Genomic DNA, 23,352 nt, shown 5'->3' with positions numbered 1-23,352 from the left:
GATGTTCCCTTTTAATATCCGAAAATAACCCCTCGTCTCTCCCTCGGACACTTCCTAGCCCAAGGGGGTGACTGGTTATGTTTGAGGTCAAATCCGAAAACAATTGGAACACGGAAAGAAATAAAAGAGAACAAAGACCAAATTATAAGCTGACATAAAATATTTTTTTTGGTCGGACGACGAGAAGCACAGAGTAGCAGTTTTAATCACGGATTTGCAGAACCAATAGCCGTTAAGCATTGGGCGAATTTGCAGAATGAATATGATGGTCCATTTTGGCAGCCATGCGTTGGAGGCCAAGATCGTATTTGGCGATCAAATCCTGCAGTACCCAACCGTCGATAGGATCAAGGGAGAAATGCCACTCTATCAGAGAACCGTCGTGACCGTCGGCAGCCATGGGCGACACCTTCATAGTTGAGCGGTAGGAATTGAAGCCGATATTGCTCTCCACGATTTCATAGACGATGGTGCGTTCGTCGTGATCGATGGCCAGAAGCCTTTCCTTGGACCAGCTGAGGCGTTGATCGGCTCCGTCGGAGGGGATGGAAGAGCCAGAGCAGTATCGGATGCAGCCAGGCTCACCGTTGGAGCCATGGATGCCGTAGCAGGTCGCCAGGGTGGGGAACCATTTATGAAGGTTGAAGAAGTCCTTCATCAGCTCCCATGTCTGCTTCGCCGACGCATTTCTCAGCGTCGCCGATACTTTCCCTTCCCATTTCTCCTTCGGATCTTTCTCCATCCTCGAAACCAACATAGGCCTCACAGTTCTCAATTCTCCACTTAAATTGAAAAGCCCACACCCGACCATTGGTAAAAATTTGGTCATAAAAATTGTTGGGAAAATCATAATTTAAAAACTTGAAATTTAAAAAACACAGATAGAAACCCGTAACAACTTCACTATATTGCCAAAAATCATAGTGAAATTGTCACGGGATATGTCAAAAATTATAGTGAAGTTGTTATGATCCCTATCTGTGTTTTTTAAATTTCAGAATCTTTTTTTTGTAATTTCTCCAAAATTGTTAGGTGATCCAATAGACATTCATTCATCTGTTTTTTCTTAAAATAAGAATACGCAAGTAATAATAAAGGAAGCATAATTTTTCTAGATCAAAATACAAACAAAACACTAATCCCCGTACTTCTTATAAGATGCAGATGACCAAATTTTGTAATAATAAATTAGTTAAAATTGATGTTAAAAACTATAGCTTATTTTTTATATTAAATAGAAGGGTGGTTTTTTCAAAAAATAAGTTAGTTTTTTCACATTAACTTTAACTATTTTTTTTTAATATTACTTTGGTTATCTATAATCTATAAATCTAAAAATAAGCAAGGGTGGTTATCTACAACTTTCAAGCTCGTACAGTAAGATATAAATATAAGTTTTTTTTTTATATTTGATTTAAAAATACACTTATATTCAATATTCTTAATAACATACCATAAAAACTCACAATATTGCAATCAACATTACACTATATTCCATTTTCTACTATTCCAGTACGACCCTACCATCCTATCATTGAACCAAGCGAGCCACTAAACTGGACATGTGCTGTAATGAGCATCTAATAAGGGCCCAGTTCAATATTGGCGGGAAACCCATACCAAAAAATGTCCTGGGATATTTTAATTGGAACTGAGTTTCAGAAATCGGCGAGAATTTCGCAATTTGCATCCTAATTAAATTGGCAGCGAACTGAGTTTTATCATGTCAGAGCCCCCCTCTCAATGCAAGACAGTGTAAATCATGTTAGCTTGTCTCTCACTGTAAGATCGTGAAAGTTGTATGATCGCGAGGCAGCAGGTTGATTGGTTGATTCTCAAGTTAAACTGATGGTTTAAGCAGCTAAACCCTCGCGCCCAACAAGAAGTGAACAAAATTCCATGTTTCAGCAATTAAAGTCATATGAACAAGCCAAAACACAGAAATATTCAGCTTGCATGCTGATTCTCGCCAAGTATACCAGGCCGTTGCCGACGCCCAACTGCTGAGGCTACGCCGCCTGAATTTCAAAAATTAATTCATATTATATAAACCCAGGATCTCTTCTCTTTTCCGGACAAGAATTAAACCTTAGATTTTGGCCGGCGGCAAAGTCTCCTCAGGCGAACCCTATCCTGGAAATGGGGAAATGAAATTCAAAATTTTGCATTACCCAGTAGCCTACCAACCAGTTAGCACAAGCTAACAAAGGAATAGTACGTACCTCGCTATTGTCATGATCATACCGAATCAAGAAGAGACACCTGCAGCCTCTGATATCATGGATTTTTCTTTGGATCTCTAAAATACGGGCATCATAATAAATTGCTTGATCTCTCCTCTCCTGGAATCAAAATGATTTTGTCAAGTGAAAGCAGAATACACTGAAAGGTAGAAAACTATATATGATCAGCACGCTAACGTCTGAGTCACCTGGAAGCACAGGACAAGGTCTCCAACTTCTAGGTTGGAACATTCAGTATTTTCTAAAGGCACTGAGCGTTCTCTCACAGCATTTTTTATATTGACCCACTCGTCTTCCTCAGCTCCAAATCCAATAAATCTAACGCGGACTTCCTTTAACAAAGGGCAAAACTCTATCAAAGACGAAACTTCTCCACTCTTTTTGTTGGGAGTGTTAAAATGATCAAATTCAACATCAACCCTGGCAGTACTATGCTATGGAACTTGGAGATGATGAAAACTTACAGCTTCACCTGTGCTGAGAAATCTGTGGCAATAAACTTCTCAACATCATACCTGCAGGGAGACAGCATCATGTGTCACCATATACTCACAGGCTTAAGTTCAGCAACATCAGCGTAGCATGTGATTGTCAGTCTTCTTCTTCTTCTTTTTTTTTTTTTCCTTTTTTGAAAAAAAGGAGATGGCCGATATCTTCAGTTTCTATCAGTATTAAATTACAATATCTGAGAAGGCAAAGGCATCATATTGAGAACTAGCTTATAGCAGAGAAGCATCTAGTTTAGATGTTCCAACTCTGGGGGCAGAGGGCTAAAATGTGGTTCAGTACCATTGCTTCAGCAATTTCCGCATTTCTAAATAAATTCAAAATAAGCTGGCATATATGCTCACCATGCTCCATCTTTTGATGACCTCGCCTCAAATTCCAACTCTAATGGGTCTCGGATACCTCCAAAAGGGTGAAAAAAACCAAGAGAATAAGATAAATATGCCAACACATAAACAAATTTTACATAGAAAGGTGAAACTGAGCAGTAGAAGGAGATATGCTAAAGATCCCTTAGGCATCCAAGACCTCTCACCTTCCTTACTTTCAAGGCCTTTTGTACGAGTAAACTCATTTTTAGGGACTTCAGGCGATCCTTGAAGCCTTGTCTGAAACCAACTGTGTATCTAAACATACTCCCCCAAAGGAAAAAAGGAATAATTAAAAATTTACAAAGAATGACTGAACTAAAAGCCACAAAGCATGTGAATTGGAACTGGAATGATATACATGGGAATGATATACATGATATGTAAGAGAACTGTATTTACCTCAGTCCATTTTATGACAGGTTTGCCAGCACGGCCAGAGGAGCGGCTGCACAGAGATAATACGCAAACTGCTTACTCCTCAGGATAACACAAGTATCTTATTTTATTACCAGAAGAAAATTCAACTTATATTGAAAATTATACCACTAGAGCATCCAGAGTGAAACTCACTTAAAACTTTTAGTAAGTCTCTGACAAAATTCCTTGCCCAGTGATTCTTCCCCAGCTTCTTGTAGTGCTTTTTCCATTTTCTCGATCTGTCCACCATGGCGACAAAAAGTTAATTCATTTTAACAAAATAAGTCCCCAAAGTAGACACATATTTACATGCTGAGAAAGGCCACGAAGCCTTAACGACACTAACAACAATATCTGATGCATTGTAGAAACATTATGCAGTGTTATCGAAATGCTATCACACCTTCATGATTTTAATATTATTTTATTGATGTTACCACATCAAAAAATCTTTGAAGTTCATTAGACAGGAACCAATTTGCCAAGAGTTTCAAACCCCCAGGAACCAACTCTTCCAAATTTATTGAGAGAAGCTCTTCGCCAAATTTTAGGGATATAAGTCTCACAAAGTTGCTTCCCTAGTAATCACTCCTCATTGAAACGCATGAATCTTATTAAACACGCACAGAGTTAGATATAAATAGGACATCAAGTATGTGAAGGAAGATTACATAAAGAGGGAAAAAACAAAAGAGGGGGAAAAAAAAAAAAACAAAGGCAGAACAATAATCACTTCAGGCATGCCTAACAGGTGATAGGCCCAGACGTGATTTTGGTATCAACCAATATAGGACACTGAATCACACAACTTTGAAATGGAAATGTTCTCAGAATAAATAAGCCAATAGTTAATGCTACATGTGTTTATATACGCAAATGATAGAATAGCCATCTTCGCGATTAAAATCCCACAAACATAATTAAACTCACGTTGACCCGCTAAGAAATGATTACTGGTGAAAACTTACTCCAGACACGGATGTATCTACCAATTTCCAAACAACAATTAAATATAGACTTCTTCTAAAGTCCATTGGTTGCCTTAGCTTATGCTTAATTTCAAACATTAACACAAAATTTAAAGGAAAAAAAGGGAGACGAGAGTAATACAATTATACCTCAGCATTGGTGAATCCGAAAAAGACGGGTCTGTTCCGAGGACGCAAGCGGTCCATGGAAGCACCTCCGTCTCGCGAAGAAAATAGCGATAAAACTAAAACGCTGGTATGATTGATTGAATTGCTCCCTTTTGCTCCACCAAGCCCCAGAGTGACTCAAAACCCTAGCAAGGGATTTCCACTGTTGTTACCGTATCTTCGCATTTATAAGGGATACTTGCATAATGAAACTGAAAGAACATCGAGAGGCGAGCCGGCTGCTTCAGGCAGCGGTGGGGATGATCAACCGTCGCCTTAGCAGAAGAGAATGTCAGTTGGCCCGTAAGTTAATAACTTTGGGCCTTTCGTGGCTTTGGGCCGAGTCCTGCCGAATGGTTCGTCTTAACCATACAATTTAATGGATTCTGATGCTAAGTGGTTAGTGGATAATCTTGCAAAGGATGCTCCGATCCAGAATTGCAGCAATTTGTTCACTCAGATTAGATCCTTGCTCCATTATTCTTGGGAAGCAAAACTGGTCTCCACTCCTCGTGGGTGTAATAGTGTTGCTGATGCTTTGGCTAAGAGAGGATTATCAGAGACTTTACTCTTCGAGGTATGCCCTGCTTTTCTAAAGGAGCTAGTGGCAACAGAGAATTTGGGGAGGTGATCCCCAGCTGGTTTAATTTTTGTAGTTGGGCCTAGGCCCTCTTTTATACCAAAAAAAAACATCTCACTGTTAGTGTCAAGCTGTGTGGCTGAGGCTACCGCCTTGCGGGGTTGTAGTACTCCTTGTTTGCGTATCACATTTAATTTTCTTTGTTTTTTTTTAAGTGGAGTTCAAGTTTTACTGTGGCTCTTGTTTTTAATACATTAAGCACTAGAGGCAATATATATAATTATGTCTAATAAAAAATAGATCATAAAATATTATTTTACTTGTATCGACTGGCGTGAGTTACGAAAAAATCAAAAAATACTTGGTTAGTTTCTCAATATTTTTTTTTAAGTCTTGGCATATTTTATACTAGAGTGAAAGACAGTTAATTTTGAATTCAACAAGGAGACAGATGCTACTTAACTGAACTTATTTTTAGCATTTACAGGACTTGTTGCGAGTCATTGAACAGTACCTGAATATTCTTGTTCTTTATGTGACACTGATGAAGAATACCATAATATGGTGGCTATAGGGAATACTATAACAGAAGCCGTTCTGTTCCTAAGCCAGAAGAGAATGCGAGGGAGTCATCCATGTTTCACAGAAAATGTGGGAGACCATCTAAGGCAGACTCGGGCACTGCTGTAATTATCCTTCAGGGATCTTGTACCAAGTCGTTTTTATTGTTCTGACGTTCTTCAGACTAATCCTGCAGGTTTGATTTGGAACTCCAGAGTCCTTGTGAGGCAAAGAAGTTTTGGAATTTGCCATGCTGTCCGGCACACAGTTTATTTTTTCTGGTTGCCAAAAAGCGAGTGAAGATTTGTACTCGCAGCACCATGGCATGGTCATGTTTGGAAGGCGGACACATGATTAGAGGGAAGGCAGATGAATTTGACATTTGACTATTGATGCCCAAAACTGTGAGCTGGTCCAGCTGAAGATGAACCATAATCAGGAAAGGAGGCGGAGAATGTGCATTGTTATCTATGTACCATATCTGTGAACCAAATCCTGAGAGCTGAGTTGGATGCATTAAATGATCCATCATCCGTAACGTAACTGGCGACGTTGGTTTAGTCAGCAGTGGTGGCTGCGTCTGACTACATGCCACGAACCTATCCTTCCCTCCCCCAAGTGGGCAACATTCCCGCCTTTTGTGGCTGTCCTCCTCCCCATTCTCAAAACTATAAAATCCAAGTCCTTCTCCTTTCGTCTACAGACACTATCCTTTCCTTCTCTGCCAACGAAGCAATATGCAATTCTCGTCCAGGCCACTTCTCATTCTCCTCTCTATCTCTACCCTCCACTGCCTCACTGTCCGTGCTTCCACTTGCCACCCGGATGATGAATCGGGCTTGCTGGGTTTCAAATCCGGAATCACGTCCGACCCGTCCAACCTGCTCGCCTCATGGAAGTCGGGTACCGACTGTTGTGCTTGGACCGGTGTCACTTGCCTGAATGACGACAAGCGGGTCACTAGTCTCTTCCTTTCCGGTCAACCCGACGTCCCCACTAGCCTTTTGTCTGGCATTATTTCGCCTTCGCTCTCAAAGCTCCGATTCCTTGATGGCATCTACCTCCTGGATCTCAAAAATATCTCGGGCAGTTTTCCCGCTTTCGTTTCCCACTTACCCAACCTCCAATTCATTTACATCGAAAACAACAGACTTTCTGGTCGGATACCCGAAAATATTGGCAATCTTACCCGATTAAGCGCGCTTAGTTTGTCAGGGAACAGATTTACAGGACCGATACCCGTTTCAATTTCAGCGTTGACACAGCTCACCCAGCTCAAACTTGGTGGAAACCTTCTCCGAGGATCGGTGCCCAATGGAATTCGCAGGCTCCAGAGTCTCACGTTCCTGAGTCTAGAAGGTAACCAACTCACGGGAGCAATACCTGACTTCTTTTCGTCTTTCCCCGACCTCAGGATTCTCAGACTTTCCCGGAACAAATTTTCCGGTCAAATCCCTCCTTCAATATCATCGCTTGCCCCGAAGCTGAGCTACCTTGAGCTCGGCCACAACTATCTCACGGGACAAATCCCGGATTTTCTCGGGAAGTTCAAGGCACTCGACACTCTCGACCTCTCCTCCAACCGGTTCTGGGGGACCGTGCCGAGAAGTTTCGGGAACCTCACGAAGATCTTCAATCTCGACCTGTCCAACAATTTTCTCGTGGACCCATTTCCGCAGATGAATGTGAAAGGCATTGAATCGCTTGATTTGTCCGATAACAGATTTCATTTGAAGGAAATACCAAGATGGGTCACTTCGTCCCCGATTATCTTCTCTCTGAAGCTCGCGAAATGTGGGATCAAGATGAAGCTGGAAGATTGGAAGCCAGTAGAGACTTACTTCTATGACTATATCGACCTTTCTGGTAACGAAATAACGGGAAGTCCGGTTGGGCTGCTGAACAGGACAGAATATTTGGTGGGCTTCCGGGCATCGGAAAATAAACTGCGGTTTGATTTGGGGAAGTTAAAGATAGTCAAAACATTGAAGTATTTGGATTTGGCGAAGAATTCGGTGTTTGGAAAGGTTCCTAACGCCGTTGCTGGGCTTGAGAAACTGAATGTGAGCTACAATCATCTCTGCGGTCAAATTCCAAAAACGAAGTTTCCGGCCAGTGCATTTACCGGTAACGATTGTTTGTGTGGTGCTCCCTTGCAACCTTGCAAGAGTTAACAGGAGCCCCTGAAGAGCCCATAGAAATAGCGCAACGGTTTTGGCAGACGCCATAGATTTCAACCTGCACTATCTTCACACTTAACGGAGGGACTTTATTCGAAGAATAAATGTGATGCGGGGGCTCATCGTTCAAGCATAAATCTGAAGGACATTTATTTTCAAAAAATTACGTTAGGAGGGTTTGAACTTTGAACTGAAACTACTTTTATTTATATATGATTATCTGTTTTCAAGTAGAACGCGTATCCACTGCCGAAGATGATTCTTAGCGTTAGCGGTCTGCGAAGGCTCCTATAGGCAGGATGTGCATGCAAGAAACTACAGTTTTATAAAGATTAAACATTGGCACATACACGTATAAGTAATTAAAGTTTGACTCCAGTCCCCAAAACACAAAAAAGTTTGACTACTTTGCAGAATTTAATTTGCCGTGCGGAACGTTGACTCTCATTTTATTATGTCACTCTATGTGAGCATCCGCTATATTGTAATTATGTCACCATTTTAAAATACTTATCACTTCGAAAATTTACCTTTTTAAAGAATTTCACTTTAAAATTTCAACAAGTTAATTATGTTTTGTAATTTAAGGTTTCATTAATTAGATAACAATAAGATACATCCCGAACCAAAGTAGCGGGTAGCTTTGTTTAGACTACGCGATTCAGGCCAGCAATGGTTGCATGTTTCCTTCCCGGTTTAGACCTCGGTGGCGATCATTTCGGAAGCAACCGTGTGCGTGAGGGACTCTCACCAAAACTCTCTGGGATCCCTGCATCCCACTTTGCAAACTCTTGTCATCCTTTAATGTAAACAGATTTGTTTACTAGTGGAGAATATTTTAACGGGTTGCTGCAACACTAGCGGTCATGGTCAGCACATCCAATGACATGTTCAATATCCGATTCTCTCCGGCCCCCCCCCCCCAAAAAAAAAAATCTCACCCGATTTCGGCGAAGTCTATCAAGAGACAATGCCCCTCACCCACTATACGAATAAATAAAGAATGAGCAAAGAAAAAACATGACTAAAAACTCTTGTTATGAAAGGATTCTTCATGTATAAATGACTAGCAAACAAATTAATTTTAAATATAAATAATATTAATAATTTATGTAACCAGGCTACATTATATATCAACATATTTCATACAAAAATGAAAAAGGCAACAAATTTTATGAGATTAGAAATAACCAAATCCTCAGGTTAACAAGTCCTCTCATGAATCTCCTTCGAAAGTAACATGCTCCAGCCCGATTAAAGATCGATCGGGTGATGAATTGGACATGCTATCTATGATTCATGCCCAACCCGAGCCTCTAGCTCTGAGGCAGACGGTATCACAAAGGAGGCAGCTAATCTATGAGAACAGAACACGCAGCAGCAGCTGGTACGTGAAGCTGCCAGAACTGAAAGATGCTGTAGGTACAACCTCATGCTTACCAATGAACAAGACATTGCCTAATAGACACGAAAGAGATCTAGAATGATATCACGTCTTCTACAGTTGGTACATAAGAACAAGGCTATAAAAGAGGTTAAATTCATGCGTTACTTTAGTTCGCAAAGCTGTTACAATGCAAGCATTATATGCCTATCCAGAAGCATTGTATACATCGCAAATGGATGCATGAGGCCATCACAATGGACAAGTGCTTCAAACAGAACGAAGATGATTGGTATCCACATTAAATACAGTTTTAGCGCATCTCTTCCGCAACTTGACTACTGCGTATCGCCCAAAATGATCTGGGTTTCAGTTTTCTGTTCGTTGCTGTAAAAAGCCACCCCATTTGGCTTTCACATGTAGCACAGTTGGCGATTGTCCATGCATATCTGTCAGAAGTGGCAAATTACTCCCATTATCTTCCCGTAAAAGTAACACAGATATTTGAAGTTACTTCTGAGTATTAATACCCTCACATAAAAGCAACCACGGAAGAAGTTAGTATATATAACTGAGCGATAGAAGTGTATTTTTCCTTCAATTAGCTGAGCTAAGTACTAATGATAATGATAATATTCAAAATTGCCATGAGGAATGAATAGTTATAATTTGGACAATTAAAGTCATACCACATAAACAAGTTGACATCTTCTAAGCATCACACAGAGGATAAAAAATTGACGAACAACTTACCCAGGAAACCAACTGTATTGTGTATGTGCTCGCCCCACAAGTGCTAAGCCACTTGCATTGTGCAGAGTCATGATCTCATGGACATGACCACCTGGATTAACATAAGCCCCAAGAGGACCCTCTCTAGACATCACCAACATATCACTCCGCCTTGCAATGATAGTCTGAAAAATACAAGTGAGATAAGTACATTATTTTCTGCATTTGATGAAAGTGCAGAAGAAAATTCCAGTTGAAGAAAATATCTGTACTAGAATCAAAATTTATTCCGAACAAAAGGAATATTTTGTTTGCACAAACAAGTACCAAACAGCGTGAAGCTTTGATGGGACGAAGCTTACCTGGCAGTTTCTACATCGAATAAGATTAACACACTCTAGTAATTCAATCTCCCTACGCAATCTATATGAGATGCCATCTATCTCCAAAAGCTCCTGCCTTGTACATTCGGACACAGGTATTTTACTGGCAATATAAAATGATAAAATATCAGGCTTCTTCACAAGACCATCCATGCTTGGTGTCCCAACCACATTCCTCCACAGATCTACAATTCAACATAAGCATTAGTTTTTATTCTTACATGAACGCATTTAGACTGTTGTACAATAAAAGAAATTTTAGAAATAAACGAATTCTGCTTTGTTTAAAATGAAATCTTAATTTCAAGCAGCTAGTATATAACTTCCAATTAAAGGTGTTCTACAAGATATTCAATTTTGCTTTTTAATTTTGATACCTTAAAGACATTTTACTACTTACCATGCTCGATCATATGACCTAACCCAATCTCCATACACACTAACCGCTCAAAAATCAATCTGAATAAAAAGTGACCTCAAAAAACAAAAATTAAGATATAGACATAGGCTTAGATAAATGACCACCAATATAAGCCTAGATGAAAAGCACAGAATATTCAGTATAATAATTGGGGTTTCATTAAAAGGGCCCTGCATAAATGCATTTGTGAAGCACAAGTAACTCATTGCAAATAATTCTCTATTCATCTATATTTATAATCTAAAATCATACAAACCAGAATGCAGAAAAAGAAAAGCAAGGCTTATTTTATCCAATAATATTCATTATACGGTAAGAACCACACAAAAAAAACAAAACAAAAAAGCTTGCAAAGAGTCTCGGGTTAGTTGAAGGTAAAGCAAAACCACCTGCTGCCCTCTGCGCAAGGCAATAGGAGTCAAACATTCGGTATACCCAATGGGGCCAGAATGCCCTTGGAATTCCATGAGAGAAGTTGGCACTTGTACTTTTACACGATGCCTTTTTGCAGGGTTGCTTGCCTAAACCTGAAGTGGAACAGCTGCCCCCAGTCAAGTCTGTATTTACAGTTTGTTTTCCACGCTCAGAGAGCAATGACCTCGTCATGTCAGAGTCATTTAGGCTAAATCTAATTTCACGATCAGACTCATGTATACATTCTTCATAATCACTGTTAGATGATTCATCCATGATATCATGCCCATGACCAGAACCAGTGATAGATTGGTGGATTCTCCTTTCTGTTGGTGAAAGTTCCTCCTCAAAGCTCTCGAAGCTGTCATCTGAATCATCATCCTCATTTTTGGAACCATGCAATTTAGCGCAAGAAAAATTTGAAGCCATACGTGAGACACCACGGTTATGAGGCAGATTACTTAAAGGAGCTAATTTTACAAAAGCATCCTTGGGAGTTCTTGATGGTAGATCTTCCTCTATTATTTGAATATCTCCGCAAGGCTACAAAATATCACAACAATTCACCAAGAGAAGAACATCAAGATCAGCTTTTGCTTACATGGCGATTGCTGAGAATATTGAAAAGAAGCAGCAACAAACACAATAATGTACTAACCACTCCTTCCACATCAAACCAATGGCGTTTCAGTTGAAACCGTTGTTGTCCACGGGTAACCACATTAAGGGAACCATCCTCTAGCCGCCTGTATTGTCGAATCTGTAAGCATTTAGCAAATAATATAAGCCAAAATACAGTTTATTTGATATTAGAATATGCTGCGCAAATTCTAACTAGCACATACATATTTCTTTTTTTATCAAGGAACAAAATGCAGTGAACAATTAATTTGGATCTCACAATACACCATCTACGTTGCACCAGAAAAGTTTTCAGAAGCAAAAGGAGTTGCTCATCTCTTTATCATGTCTGTTACGCACTTGACCCCTACATCAGGGTGGATACCATGCATTGAATTTATAACTGGAGCAAACAGAGTAGCACATGATACTTAATAGACTATGCATGTACTCAAACAAATAGCAACGCAAATCATACCTCTGCAGTTGTTCCAATTCTTGCCAATTTTGTCCTACGATTTTCAGCATCCCTATGAACTCTAATCTGGAAGAAGCACACACATGAGCTTCATAAGAAAAACCACCCGCAAATCCCTAGCATTGACATACTTTTTAAGCACTCGTGATAAGTTCACCTACCACACCAATAGTGTAAGGAACATCAACTTGGCTCAGTGCTCGTTCAACAGCGGCAACAAAATTGGGTTGAATAACTCTCAGGGGAAGAGTAGCCCCAGGAAAGAGTACAACTCCTGAATGTTGCAGAAACTAATCTTAAGCTATTCGCGTAACTAAGAAATTATAAACAGAATGCATGGCATGATGCACAGATGTGAATACCTTCAAGATAGAAAAGTGGGAGGCTTAAACGAGCCCCACCGTCCAAGAAGGCAGTCCTGTGGTGCGTGTCCTCAACCTCTGCGACATGGAAGTATGACTGAGCAATATGGAACAATAGCTGTGTCAAAGAAAGGGGCGAGTATTGCCAACAAATGAACGCCTACCACCCAGATATGTGTGCAAAGACGTTATACACGTATCGAAGGTGAAATCATCGGATGAGGCAGGCCTAGCACGGTCAGTACGGCCGCTGGGGGTCCAAACAAGATGATCATAAGATCATCAGCAATTTACATAATAAAATAAAATTGCTCACGAAAAGCACATACAGAAAAATCAAAGAAACCAATGGCAGATTAAGAATAGTAGGGATGACGGAGAACGGTTAATTACTTGGCGTCCTCGTCGGATGAGTCTCGGAGGTCATCGACTTCCTCAACCTGCAACTCTTCCAGGTCGAGCTGGCGAATTTGCTCGATCTGAAGCCTCTCCCTCTCGAGTATTCTCTCGTCACCCATTACCACCTGCATTCTATCGTCTTCTAGGTCATCAACTTCCTCAACCCGCAATTCGTCGTGATCGAGCTGGCGAATCTGCTCGATCTGATGCCTCTCCCTCTCGCGTATTCTGTCGTCATCCATTACTCCTAGGGTTTCGTCTAAAGCAGGTTGATGAAGAAATGAAATGAAACTGTAGTAACGAACTAATGGATGTTCTTTTTAATTACTTGGCACGCTCTTAATCATGACGTGGATGAAACCACACAAACTTTCTCCTTACCGTTTGGCCAGACCTTCCCTCTGCTCAATTTCCTCCCTGTCTCTCTCTCTCCGTTTTTGGACTGTTCGTTTTCTCGTTTCCAGCCCCCACCGCTTTCCAGACGCAGTGACGCGGACGCACGGCTGATGTGGCCAGCAGACCGAAAAACGCTAGAAACTTGGATTGCTCATTTGCCCTCTAGGGCTTTATGTTTTTTTTTTTTTGAGTTAATATAAATTTGATTCTTTAAATTTGGACCCATTTTAGTATTACTCTCTGAAATTTAAAACCCATCGTATTGATCCCTCAAATTGTATTCGTTTTTTGCTGTTAGTCCCTGGTAACTTTAAGCCGTCAAAATGGTGTGGGTTGGCACTAACTTTGTTATATTGATAATGTGTACATAAAAGCTGACATGTATGTAGATCTTATATGGAAAAAGGAAAAAAAAATAGATAAATGGATGTTTTAAAACTTAGTGCTGATGCAAGAGAAATAAGTAGCACAGATGCAAGGGAGACAAGTTACCTGAAGAAATTGACGCACTAGCAGTTGAGAAAGAAAGAGGGAAGGGGTTAGAGATTTAGGTTTGGTACGCTGCACTAGATTTTGAGAAAATGGGAATAGGATTGGTATTGGGATTAGTATTAGGGTTGAGATTGGGATTAGATTATAAAATGACATTTGGTGTGTCATGGGATTGCTTATGGGATCAATGAATTAGAAAAAGAAAAAAAACAAAATAAAAAATACAAAGTGCCTAAAATACCTATAAAAAAAACTCCATCATCCTCTCCCTTCCTCACACCTTTCTTCTTCTTCTTCTTCACTTTAATCTGAAACAAGCTTTAGATCTAACATAAACTCCAAAATCCAAATTTGTCTTCAAAAGTCCTATTGTACTAGATTTAGGTGCAAAAAACCAAGATTTAGATTTGTTTAGAAAATCACCTTTGTCAAAGAAGCTGGTGACTGTCAACAATGGAGGACGAAGGCGGTCGCTGTCAAAGATCAAAATCTATCTTCAAAAAATTAATTGTACTAGATCTCGATTTATATGCATAAAACCAAGATCCAAATTTGCTCAAAAAATCACCTTCATCAAAGAAGCTGGTCTCGGTCGACAATGGATGACGAAGGTGGCCACCATTGTCTATAGGATGGTTGTGACGAAGTTAGAGGTAGAGGAAAAAGTTAGTCGCCATCGATAATGGATAGATTTAGAGTAGGTACTCTCATAATCATTAACATCAATGAATTCTAAATACTTCATGATATTAGTTGTTTGTAATATCCTGACATCGACCTTTGCTAGCAGTGGAAGACGAAGCTAGCAATGGAGGTCGAAATTAACGGTGGGTTCACAGTTGGGGGGGAGAAGAGAAGGAGGGAGATTGAGAAGACATAGGGATAATTGAGAGACAGGGATGGGTGAGGGATAATTTGGTCCCAAAAAGTTCAATCCCATGATTGATTTTCCAGTACTAGGGGTGGGGTGGTACTGGGCAATCCCATTGAAGGTGGTACCCAGAAGTCCTGGGATTACTGAGGTCTTCATACCAAACATCACAAAATGAGCAATCCCAATACCAATACCAATGCCAACCCCTTCAGTACTACGTACCAAACAGAGCCTTAAGATTGAAGGGAAGGTCATCAGTGACGACAAGAAAGATCCGACACCCATAGATAAGGTGATTGAGGAGAAAGATCGGACGAAGGCAACGAAGATCCAGCAATTGTAAGGAAGGGCAATTGGTATTTGGTAAGTTGTTGGTATAAGTTTTTAATTTTTTACAACATCTCTCCTATCCCATCTTCTACTTATCTTCAACATCTCTCCATTAAAATTGTCTTTCTCTAAACTGTTTTTCTTCAATATACACTCGAGAACTAGTCTTTTCGAATACATATTTAAGAACTGGTCTTTGGTCTTTTTGAATATATATATTCGATACCTAGTCCTCTTCACTATTCTCAAGGTCTAAGAAATCAGATCCTGAGTTCGTTTTACTCCCTCCCTCTCCACTACTTTCACAACTCTCACTTTTCTTTTCCTCCCCATCCATATTTAACCTGTAGAGCAAAATAATAATCTAAAACAGAACACATGAACCAAAGCATACATTGTCAACAAAGCAAAAAACCCATCCATATTGGTCCACAATAACACAATCAAAAGCTCAAAGCAATGGGTTAATGCTCCAAAATACAACCAAATGAAATAAAAATTCATCTAATCATCATACTGATGTCTTCCCATTCAAGAAATGAGAACAGAGCATACTTGAACACACAGCACGCAAGAACGGCAACATTGAACAACTTAATGGATAAAGATCAAATGCACCACACCTCTCAAATGTACAACAATCGAACAAAACTTAACAAAAACAAACATGCAGAGCTCACTGAAACACCATCACGGCTTTAACAAGCATAACTCGGTGAAAATCGACCTTTGTTTTCTCACATTGCACGAGTTACTACTAGAACGCATTAACATATGCGATAGATTCTCACCTTTCAACTAGTAAAACTCACCAAAATTACTGTTATCGTTTCTTCCCTCGACTGCTGTCGACAAATCACATTCCTCCAGTGATGGACACATCATAGTTCTCCAATAAGTGTAGGTCCGCTTCACTATTGACCTAACCCTTTTTTGCCTTTCTTTTCTCGTGTTCTTGGTCTTTTTAAATGCTCTGTCCATGTGTTTTCTTTCAAGTCAGTTCTTTTCTTTTTTTTCTCGCATTGTTTATATATACATGTCAGCAAGCCACATTATCAAACTATTATCCACCTCATTCTCTTAAGTTAGATGCCACATCATAGGTTAAAAGAGTTAGTGTCAACTCAGATGGTTTTGATGGCCTAAACTACCAGGGACCAATGGCCAGAAATGGATACAATTTGAGGAATCAATACCATAGGTTTTAAATTTAAGGAATCAATACCAAAATGGGTCCAAATTTGAGGGACCAAAATTTATGTTAATCTTTTTTTTTCCCCCTTACAAAACCACATCAAAATGATGGGCTGAACTTTTCATCTAAAATCTCGAGTTGGGCTTTTCCCCTTTTGTTGTCGGCCTAATATACTACAGACAGATGGCCAGTCAGGAATTGTTTCTGGTTGCCGGATTTAAGCTCGTGTTGTGGGATGGCACGTCCAAATCTCCAGAGTTCCCATTTGGGCTCTTCTGTTTTTTTTCCCAGAATTCCGATGTCGGTTTACACTTTGGTTTGGGCACAGTTGCTGATTGTGCCCAACACCGATTATATTTACATGTTTGCTCCATCATAAAAATATATAATTTATTACATAATTACTCTGCTAAACATTTCTAGTTGATCATCATTGACTAACTGTTGGTTATATAATGACCATGTATAAAAATACAAACCAAAATCATGGGTGCTTGTTGAAGAATGGAGATCAAGGGTGGCGATTCTAAGAGTACGTTTGTCGGCGTAAGATATCTTAATCACTTGCTTCAACACTTGACCCCAAAAAAAGAAAAAACACACTTGCTTCAACACCAAGAACGCTATAATCATTAGGAACTACTTTATCATCATATATTTCCCACTCAAGTGGACTCCTATATGCCTTTTACTAGTGGAGTGCAAATCGCCACTTGTCTGTCAAAAGTCAAAGCAGAAACAAAATTTGCAGTTATGGCTCCGAAATCCCCAATATCGTCTCAAAGTGGGTTTTCATCGTGCACGTGTTTCCTGACAGAATGACCGTGGATAACAAACTACATTTCAAATGCTCCATTTTTTCACTTGAATAACATTTTCTAACCTCACCAAAAGGAACCTGAAATTCTCTTCGGTACGGGACAATTCTTTCTACTTAGCATTAAGGAAAGCATTGATAATCATAGTCTCGCAGACGAGATCCTCGGGCCAACCCCAGCACCCAATTTTCGTGGATGTCTACGTCTGATTTATGCAGTAGCAGGAACCTGGGATTCAACTGACTTCATAATCTCTTCACCTATCTGTTTGCATCCTACTAGTTTCTGCATGAAGAGACAATGAGCATTACACAGTGCGAATTCATTGGGCAGAAAGACAAGAATTACAAGATCACCTAGACAAAAGCTCATATAAAGACGCGTAGACATATCAAAGACATCATGGACAAGAAGTGATAACATATAGTAGGCATTAGGCTTCCTAGTCCGCTCCAGTGCAATGAAAGAACTTGACATAAAAGCCAAGGGACCGAACAACACGCTTACCGTTCCTTCAGAATAAATGTCAGCAGTTCGAAATCCCCTGTTCAAGGTGTCCGAAACTGCATTTTCTATCCTCTCAGCAGCCTTATCTTCTCCAAGACCATACTTCAAAAGCATAGCAGCGCTAAGTACAGTGGCGAATGGATTTGCTTTGTCCTGTATAAAGATAATTATGCCGTTGTAATGGATGCTGCCCAAAGATAAACAACCAATAAATGGAAAGTATAAAAAACTAACCTGTCCGGCAATGTCAGGAGCAGAACCATGTATAGGTTCAAAAAGCCCAGGTCCCTAAACCAATTCAAACCCAATATGGTCAACTGAAAAGTCACTAACCTTAAACACACTCATGATCTACAGTAAAATAACTTTCTTTTTTTTCTGTCCCCATACCGAATCCCCAAGACTTGCAGAAGGAAGCATCCCAATACTTCCAGTGATCATTGCAGCCTCATCTGATAATATATCCCCAAATATGTTGTTTGTCACAATTGTGTCAAACTGCAAAATTCAGCATCAAACACGGTAACGCTTGCAATGTTTTTCATTCAAAGAATTTTCCATCTGTGAGTTACATTTAATGTACAAATGAAACACAGATTATGCTAATATACTCCAAAAGCAGACCTGTTTGGGATAGCGAACCAATTGCATTGAGGCATTATCAACATACATGTGTGATAACTCGATATCGGGATATTCTTGTGCTATTGCGAGAACTCTTCTCCTCCAAAACATTGATGCCTAAAAATAATAGACAGACCAAGCACATTAACATATGTTGGAGGAGGACCTAAATTTATCACATACATGTGTATCATTTTCAGTATATAATAAAACAAATGTACATAAGCACAAAAATTTTCAGTATATCACACAACCTCACAGCCACAGATTAGCCAAAAACTCAAAGTGATGATTCAAACAGTTCTATAGTCAAATCCCAATTTATGAATAAATATCTTAATTGTATCCAGCAATAACTACCTCTAACACATTGGCTTTGTCAACAGAGCAAAGTTTCCCACGCCGCTTCCGAGCAATCTCAAATGCAAATCGTGTGATGCGATCAATCTGGTGTAAGAATTAACATACGTCAAAAACAAATAATCATGGTTTCAGGGATTATATTGACACTCAGTGTAGGGGCAGGAAAGTGTCAGGAGATCTGAGAAAAATAGAAGTTCTTTTTGGAGCGAAAATAGAAATGTGAATGCCACAGCTTATATACTCCCATATACTTTCTTTTAGAAAAAGCCAGTTTTCCGAAAGTAACATATTTATTCTTCCAAGAGACAAAAGAGAAAGTCCATGACACAAAGCACGTGATGGAAATTGCATTGCTACTACCATCTTCTAGCAAAATTTGAAGATTTTTAATTTACTAGAAAAACTAGCCAGATTTCTTTAATTTGTCATCAATTTAGATCTTGAGTGCAGTAACAACTTAAATCCTTCAAATGAATTCTATTTCACAAGCAAATTTATTTTAAAAAAAAAAGAACATACTTTCATGTGTAATCAAATTTTTAAATACACTTTTGAATCTAGGGATTAACATAATATCAAAATGTTTTGGAGAAACTGGAATTTAGCAATAAAAGAAGGATAAACAACGCAACATCTTTCATCAAGCTAAATTAAATTATGGCGCCAAAATTTTCTTTAAAGAGATTTCAAATTCAAATTAGTCATAGGTTATCAAATTGTAGAAGCAAATAAATAGGCAGACAAGATGAAATAAATTATTAAAATAACTTTTCACCGGAGTGCATGTTAAGTAGCAATAGCATGAAAAAATGATAACACCATGATATCACAGATGCTTGATCTAGAGAACCAACTGGGACTGGCAAGATACCTCATGTGCAGTATAAATCTCAGTATTGAAACCAGCCTCTTCACCACTTTCATCAGTACGAAAGCCCCTGGGCTTTCCAAAGTAAATACCTAATTCAACGAAGCAGCAACAAACTTAGTTATGTGTGATTTGGCCACAAAATTTTAAGTTTAGGTAAAAAGGAAAAGGATGAAGAATTAAAAAAATTAAATTTAAAAGCTGCTTAAAAAGTTGAAAATTATTATTTCAAAGATCATAAAAGAAAATTAAATCCACTGTACAAAGTCAAAATGAAACCTTGACAGACCTCCAGTGAGTTCCCTTACAACCATGAGGTCAACCCCTTCAACAATCTCTCTCTTCAAAGTTGAGGCATCCATTAACTATAGGGAAACTCACAAAAAGTTAATAGCATTATAGAATGCTAAAGCCAACTAAAAAACTAGTACAGAATCGTAGATACAAGGTAGGGGATATCATTTAGTGTCTGATATACAAGACATGAAGCCATGCTCTATGATATTATAATATTGGATGATTTGATAATTGTTGCACAAAATGATGCTGTTATTTCACCAAATACTATGCTTAAACTCATCCAGTAACCTAGCCCAACCACAGAATTTCAAAGATTATCAAGTGAAATAATTGCATACAGAGAGGAAGTTTTTGTTACATGGACCTTCTAATGTTCTTAACAAAATTGATAGATGTATTTGATAGCAAAAGGAAAGGCTGGACTCGGCTTCTGTTTAAGTGCCAGTTTATATGATATCAGGGTATGAGATAAACGGGAAGCATATCCCTGTGTTTCAAATTTCATAAGCCAGCATTAGGTTTACCTGTGGGAATACAATAGCTGGTCTCAAATTGGCAAATACTTTAAGACCTTCCCGAAGCTGAAGCAACCCAGTCTCTGGCTTTAGACGCTTTTCATTGTTATCCCATTTATACCTTTAAGTAATAAATGAAAGGACACATGATGTTTGGTAGAGAGAAGAATTAGAGGATAAAAGTTATTTCAAACACAAGAATGTGAAAGGAATAGCTACCCTCCAATTGCACCAAGCAGAATAGCGTCAGATTGCTTTGCTACAGACAGTGTCTCATCTGGTAATGGTACACCTGTCTCATCCAATGCAGCTCCACCCAGAAGCATCTCGCGAAAATTAAAATTAATTCCTGGTTTAAGAAAGGAACAGAATAGTGCATAAGATAGGAGCTTAAAGTATATACAGAGGCACTGTACTCACTAATGCTTGGGCGTGCAGAAATTACAAAATTGTTAATTTCCTGTATCTGATCCAATTTTCATCTTGTAATGCATTACCTTATAGCATGAATTCTACATGGGACAAAAACAAGAAAGTAGCCAGTCCACTGTGCAAAACGATTATTTCCAGAGAGAAACAGAGAGCCTTTGCACCAACCCCATCCAACAAAATTTAAAATGCCGTCGATTATCAACATAACCAGTGGAAGATCATCAAATCCAAAATACAAGAATTACAGGGAAACTAAATTACGCAACACAAATCAACGAAAATAAAATTAGGAGAATAAACAAGATTAAAAAAACAGTGATTTTCTACGCTCGCCACAAAGCAGGCGACCCTGTTTGGGATTCAAACAGACCTTCAAGCGAGCCAGCGACATCCAGCACATTCTTGGCAACAGTGGTGACCTCAGGGCCAATGCCATCACCAGGAAGTAAAGTGATAGAGTAACTGCGTTTGGAAGTATGGGAGGCTGCCGAACACCTGACAAGGCCAGACTTGAATGATTTACTGGATGACAAGCGAAAGTCTTGAGGAGATGACCTGAAAGCCTTCAAGTTGAACTGAAGTGAAGCCGCCATTTTAGGGATCAGTAAGAAATGGAAATGCAAAAAAGCAATATAGCGTTGGGCTTCTCTCCGCTGCCTCCCCCATGCCCAGCCTCTCCTGTTTCTGCTGCCTGAAACGACGCCGTTGCTGCCTCATTTACACTGGAGAACGAGGGGGACTGGCATAGCATTGATGAAGTCAGACATGCAATTCTTTTTTTTTTTTTTTTACCAGAGTCAGACATGCAATTTTGGCATACACGTTCTGAATATTAAAAATGTTAAAACTTAAACGTATGAGATTGGATATTGCAGTTGTCTAGGCTTCTTAGCTAAAGTGGAAATGATCATTTTCTAAATGGATGGAATCTAAACGTTGAAAATGCTTGTGAATAATTTTCAAGTAAAAAACGTCATGAGAATGCTAGGTGTATAACAAAACAATTTGTTATGAGAATTCTAATTATTCTAACTCAGAGTCACTCCATATATTAAAGATTAAGAAATTGTGATTATTTTATTTATTTGTATTTTTGTGTGTTGCAGTTTATATTTGAAATTCGCACTTTTGAATACTTTAAAACTTTTAATATCATAATTTGTGTTTTCTTTGTCTATGGTTAATAATTTTTATTTGAAAAATGAAAGGGAAAAAAGTATACAGGTTTATAAACTGAAATGTAAGCCCATGTGTAAAAGGCTGAGCTCTAGCACCAACGCCTGATATAAGCAAACTGTTATATGGGCCTAAGCCTGTATCGGTGGACCCTGTACAGGCCAACCCATACGGGCTGGGTCAGGCTAACCTAGGTTTTTTTTTCACCTCTATAATTTTTTTTGCCCAACCTCTGTCTATTGACAATAGGGACTAATCAGTCAAAAAAGTCCGTCAGTCAACATGCATTAGTAAAAATGAGTTGATAAATCTTTATACGTGAAAAGTATAGACATTTTGCAAGTTTTAGACATAACATATCCGATACTTTAATTTAGATTTTTTTTTATTAATAAAATTTTCGATATAAGTTTTCCCGATCGTTTCTCGAAAGTCGAACCAATGAGAACTTCATAGTAATGGAATGCAAATCCCTCCCCTTGCCTGGTATAATGTCAAAGTGGCGACAAATTTTCCCAGGGTCATCTTTTTCACTATCCTCGTTTTCGATGAGACCATAATATGCTGGGTTTGCCACCCCACCACTTGGATGAGAGAAATCAATATTCAGTGGCAGTTAGTGGTTCAAATATTAGTTTGAACATGTTTAGCCTAGTCTGGAGGATAGTGCTTGTTAGGACTGTTCACGGGACGGATCATAATCGGGACAAGCTTGTCCCGGTTCTGTCCTGATGAACAGTAACGAGACAGACTTTCTATCCCGTGTTCTGTTTCGGTCTCGATCAGGAGGGGACGAATCCGGGATGGGATCGGGACGTCTCAATATTTTTTTTTTAAATTTTGTTATTTTTTAATAAAATCTTATTCTTTTAAATTATAGTTTTTTGGGTTTATGCTTTGTAAAAACATTTTTTTATTTTCTTTTTTATTTGTTTGGTCACCCTTAAACAAAAGCTAAGAGTATTATATATAATAGTTATTAAAAATTCTAAACAAAAGTTTCTAACACGATAAAAACTTACTAAAAATTCTAATCATCAATAGTCTCAAATCATCAACAAATATAAAAGCTCTAAATAAATATATCCATGGTTCCATACAATAGTCTTAAATCTTAAAAAAAATATAAAAAATAATATTATATAAATATGATAAAAATTAAAAGGGACCAGGACGGGATGACCTCGTCCCGTCCAGGTCCTTTTTTTTGTCCTGTCCCAAAAAATGTCGAGACGGGCCCGTCCAGTCCCAATAACGTTGAGACTGGAACAGG

The 23,352-nt window shown here is 38.9% G+C and overlaps 4 protein-coding genes and 1 pseudogene across 5 annotated transcripts; 1 reads left to right on the top strand and 4 right to left on the bottom strand.

Moving 5' to 3' along the window:
- Positions 1 to 232: 232 nt before the first annotated feature.
- Positions 233 to 764, bottom strand: LOC114757303 (lachrymatory-factor synthase-like). Its single transcript, XM_028946307.1, has one exon. It carries the CDS (start codon positions 755 to 757, stop codon positions 233 to 235), a length of 525 nt encoding a protein of 174 aa, XP_028802140.1. The 5' UTR covers positions 758 to 764.
- Positions 765 to 1,378: 614 nt separating this feature from the next.
- On the bottom strand, positions 1,379 to 5,258 carry LOC114757301 (protein SAWADEE HOMEODOMAIN HOMOLOG 1-like; annotated as a pseudogene).
- A 1,273-nt stretch (positions 5,259 to 6,531) lies between these two features.
- LOC114757288 (leucine-rich repeat receptor-like serine/threonine-protein kinase BAM1) lies at positions 6,532 to 8,207 on the top strand. Its single transcript, XM_028946289.1, has one exon. The coding sequence runs from the start codon at positions 6,553 to 6,555 to the stop codon at positions 7,987 to 7,989; it is 1,437 nt and encodes a 478-aa protein (XP_028802122.1). The 5' UTR covers positions 6,532 to 6,552; the 3' UTR covers positions 7,990 to 8,207.
- An 866-nt stretch (positions 8,208 to 9,073) lies between these two features.
- LOC114757365 (protein cereblon) lies at positions 9,074 to 13,667 on the bottom strand. The gene is made up of 10 exons (XM_028946392.1): positions 13,184 to 13,667; positions 12,955 to 13,040; positions 12,791 to 12,868; positions 12,590 to 12,702; positions 12,429 to 12,494; positions 11,988 to 12,089; positions 11,305 to 11,872; positions 10,474 to 10,679; positions 10,133 to 10,296; positions 9,074 to 9,828 (listed from the first exon to the last, which is right to left on the bottom strand). The coding sequence occupies exons 1-10, from the start codon at positions 13,429 to 13,431 to the stop codon at positions 9,693 to 9,695; spliced, it is 1,767 nt and encodes a 588-aa protein (XP_028802225.1). The 5' UTR covers positions 13,432 to 13,667; the 3' UTR covers positions 9,074 to 9,692.
- A 3,182-nt stretch (positions 13,668 to 16,849) lies between these two features.
- LOC114757263 (3-isopropylmalate dehydrogenase 2, chloroplastic-like) lies at positions 16,850 to 21,592 on the bottom strand. 2 transcript variants are annotated; one of them, XR_003741544.1, is made up of 12 exons: positions 21,274 to 21,592; positions 20,691 to 20,820; positions 20,481 to 20,592; positions 19,946 to 20,021; positions 19,660 to 19,748; positions 18,786 to 18,872; positions 18,426 to 18,542; positions 18,192 to 18,299; positions 18,036 to 18,089; positions 17,802 to 17,954; positions 17,360 to 17,579; positions 16,850 to 17,193 (listed from the first exon to the last, which is right to left on the bottom strand). XR_003741544.1 is itself a non-coding variant. In XM_028946256.1 (11 exons), the coding sequence occupies exons 1-11, from the start codon at positions 21,494 to 21,496 to the stop codon at positions 17,505 to 17,507; spliced, it is 1,224 nt and encodes a 407-aa protein (XP_028802089.1). In that variant the 5' UTR covers positions 21,497 to 21,592; the 3' UTR covers positions 16,850 to 17,504. The 2 variants fall into 2 exon arrangements, 1 of the variants encoding a protein (XP_028802089.1); XM_028946256.1 differs by having other exon boundaries at positions 16,850 to 17,579.
- Positions 21,593 to 23,352: the final 1,760 nt, after the last annotated feature.

This window comes from Neltuma alba, unplaced genomic scaffold (assembly GCF_004799145.2).
Source record: "Neltuma alba isolate B1F8T4 unplaced genomic scaffold, ASM479914v2 tig00010592_pilon, whole genome shotgun sequence".
Lineage (NCBI taxonomy): Eukaryota > Viridiplantae > Streptophyta > Magnoliopsida > Fabales > Fabaceae > Neltuma > Neltuma alba.
The sequence above is the reverse complement of the archived record's forward strand: the minus strand, read 5'-3'. Positions and strand labels throughout refer to the sequence as shown.

Coding starts and splice junctions, on each gene's coding strand:
- LOC114757303 (XM_028946307.1), bottom strand. CDS start 757: ATGTTGGTTTCGAGGATGGAGAAAGATCCGAAGGAGAAATGGGAAGGG.
- LOC114757263 (XM_028946256.1), bottom strand. CDS start 21,496: ATGGCGGCTTCACTTCAGTTCAACTTGAAGGCTTTCAGGTCATCTCCT. Junction 18,090..18,191: donor CTGCAAGTCTTGGGGATTCG/GTATGGGGACAG, acceptor GAATTGGTTTAG/GGACCTGGGCTTTTTGAACC. Junction 17,580..17,801: donor ACATTTATTCTGAAGGAACG/GTAAGCGTGTTG, acceptor CTCTTCATGCAG/AAACTAGTAGGATGCAAACA.
- LOC114757288 (XM_028946289.1), top strand. CDS start 6,553: ATGCAATTCTCGTCCAGGCCACTTCTCATTCTCCTCTCTATCTCTACC.
- LOC114757365 (XM_028946392.1), bottom strand. CDS start 13,431: ATGGATGACGACAGAATACGCGAGAGGGAGAGGCATCAGATCGAGCAG. Junction 13,041..13,183: donor TCATCCGACGAGGACGCCAA/GTAATTAACCGT, acceptor TTGGACCCCCAG/CGGCCGTACTGACCGTGCTA. Junction 9,829..10,132: donor CAATACAGTTGGTTTCCTGG/GTAAGTTGTTCG, acceptor CACTTCTGACAG/ATATGCATGGACAATCGCCA.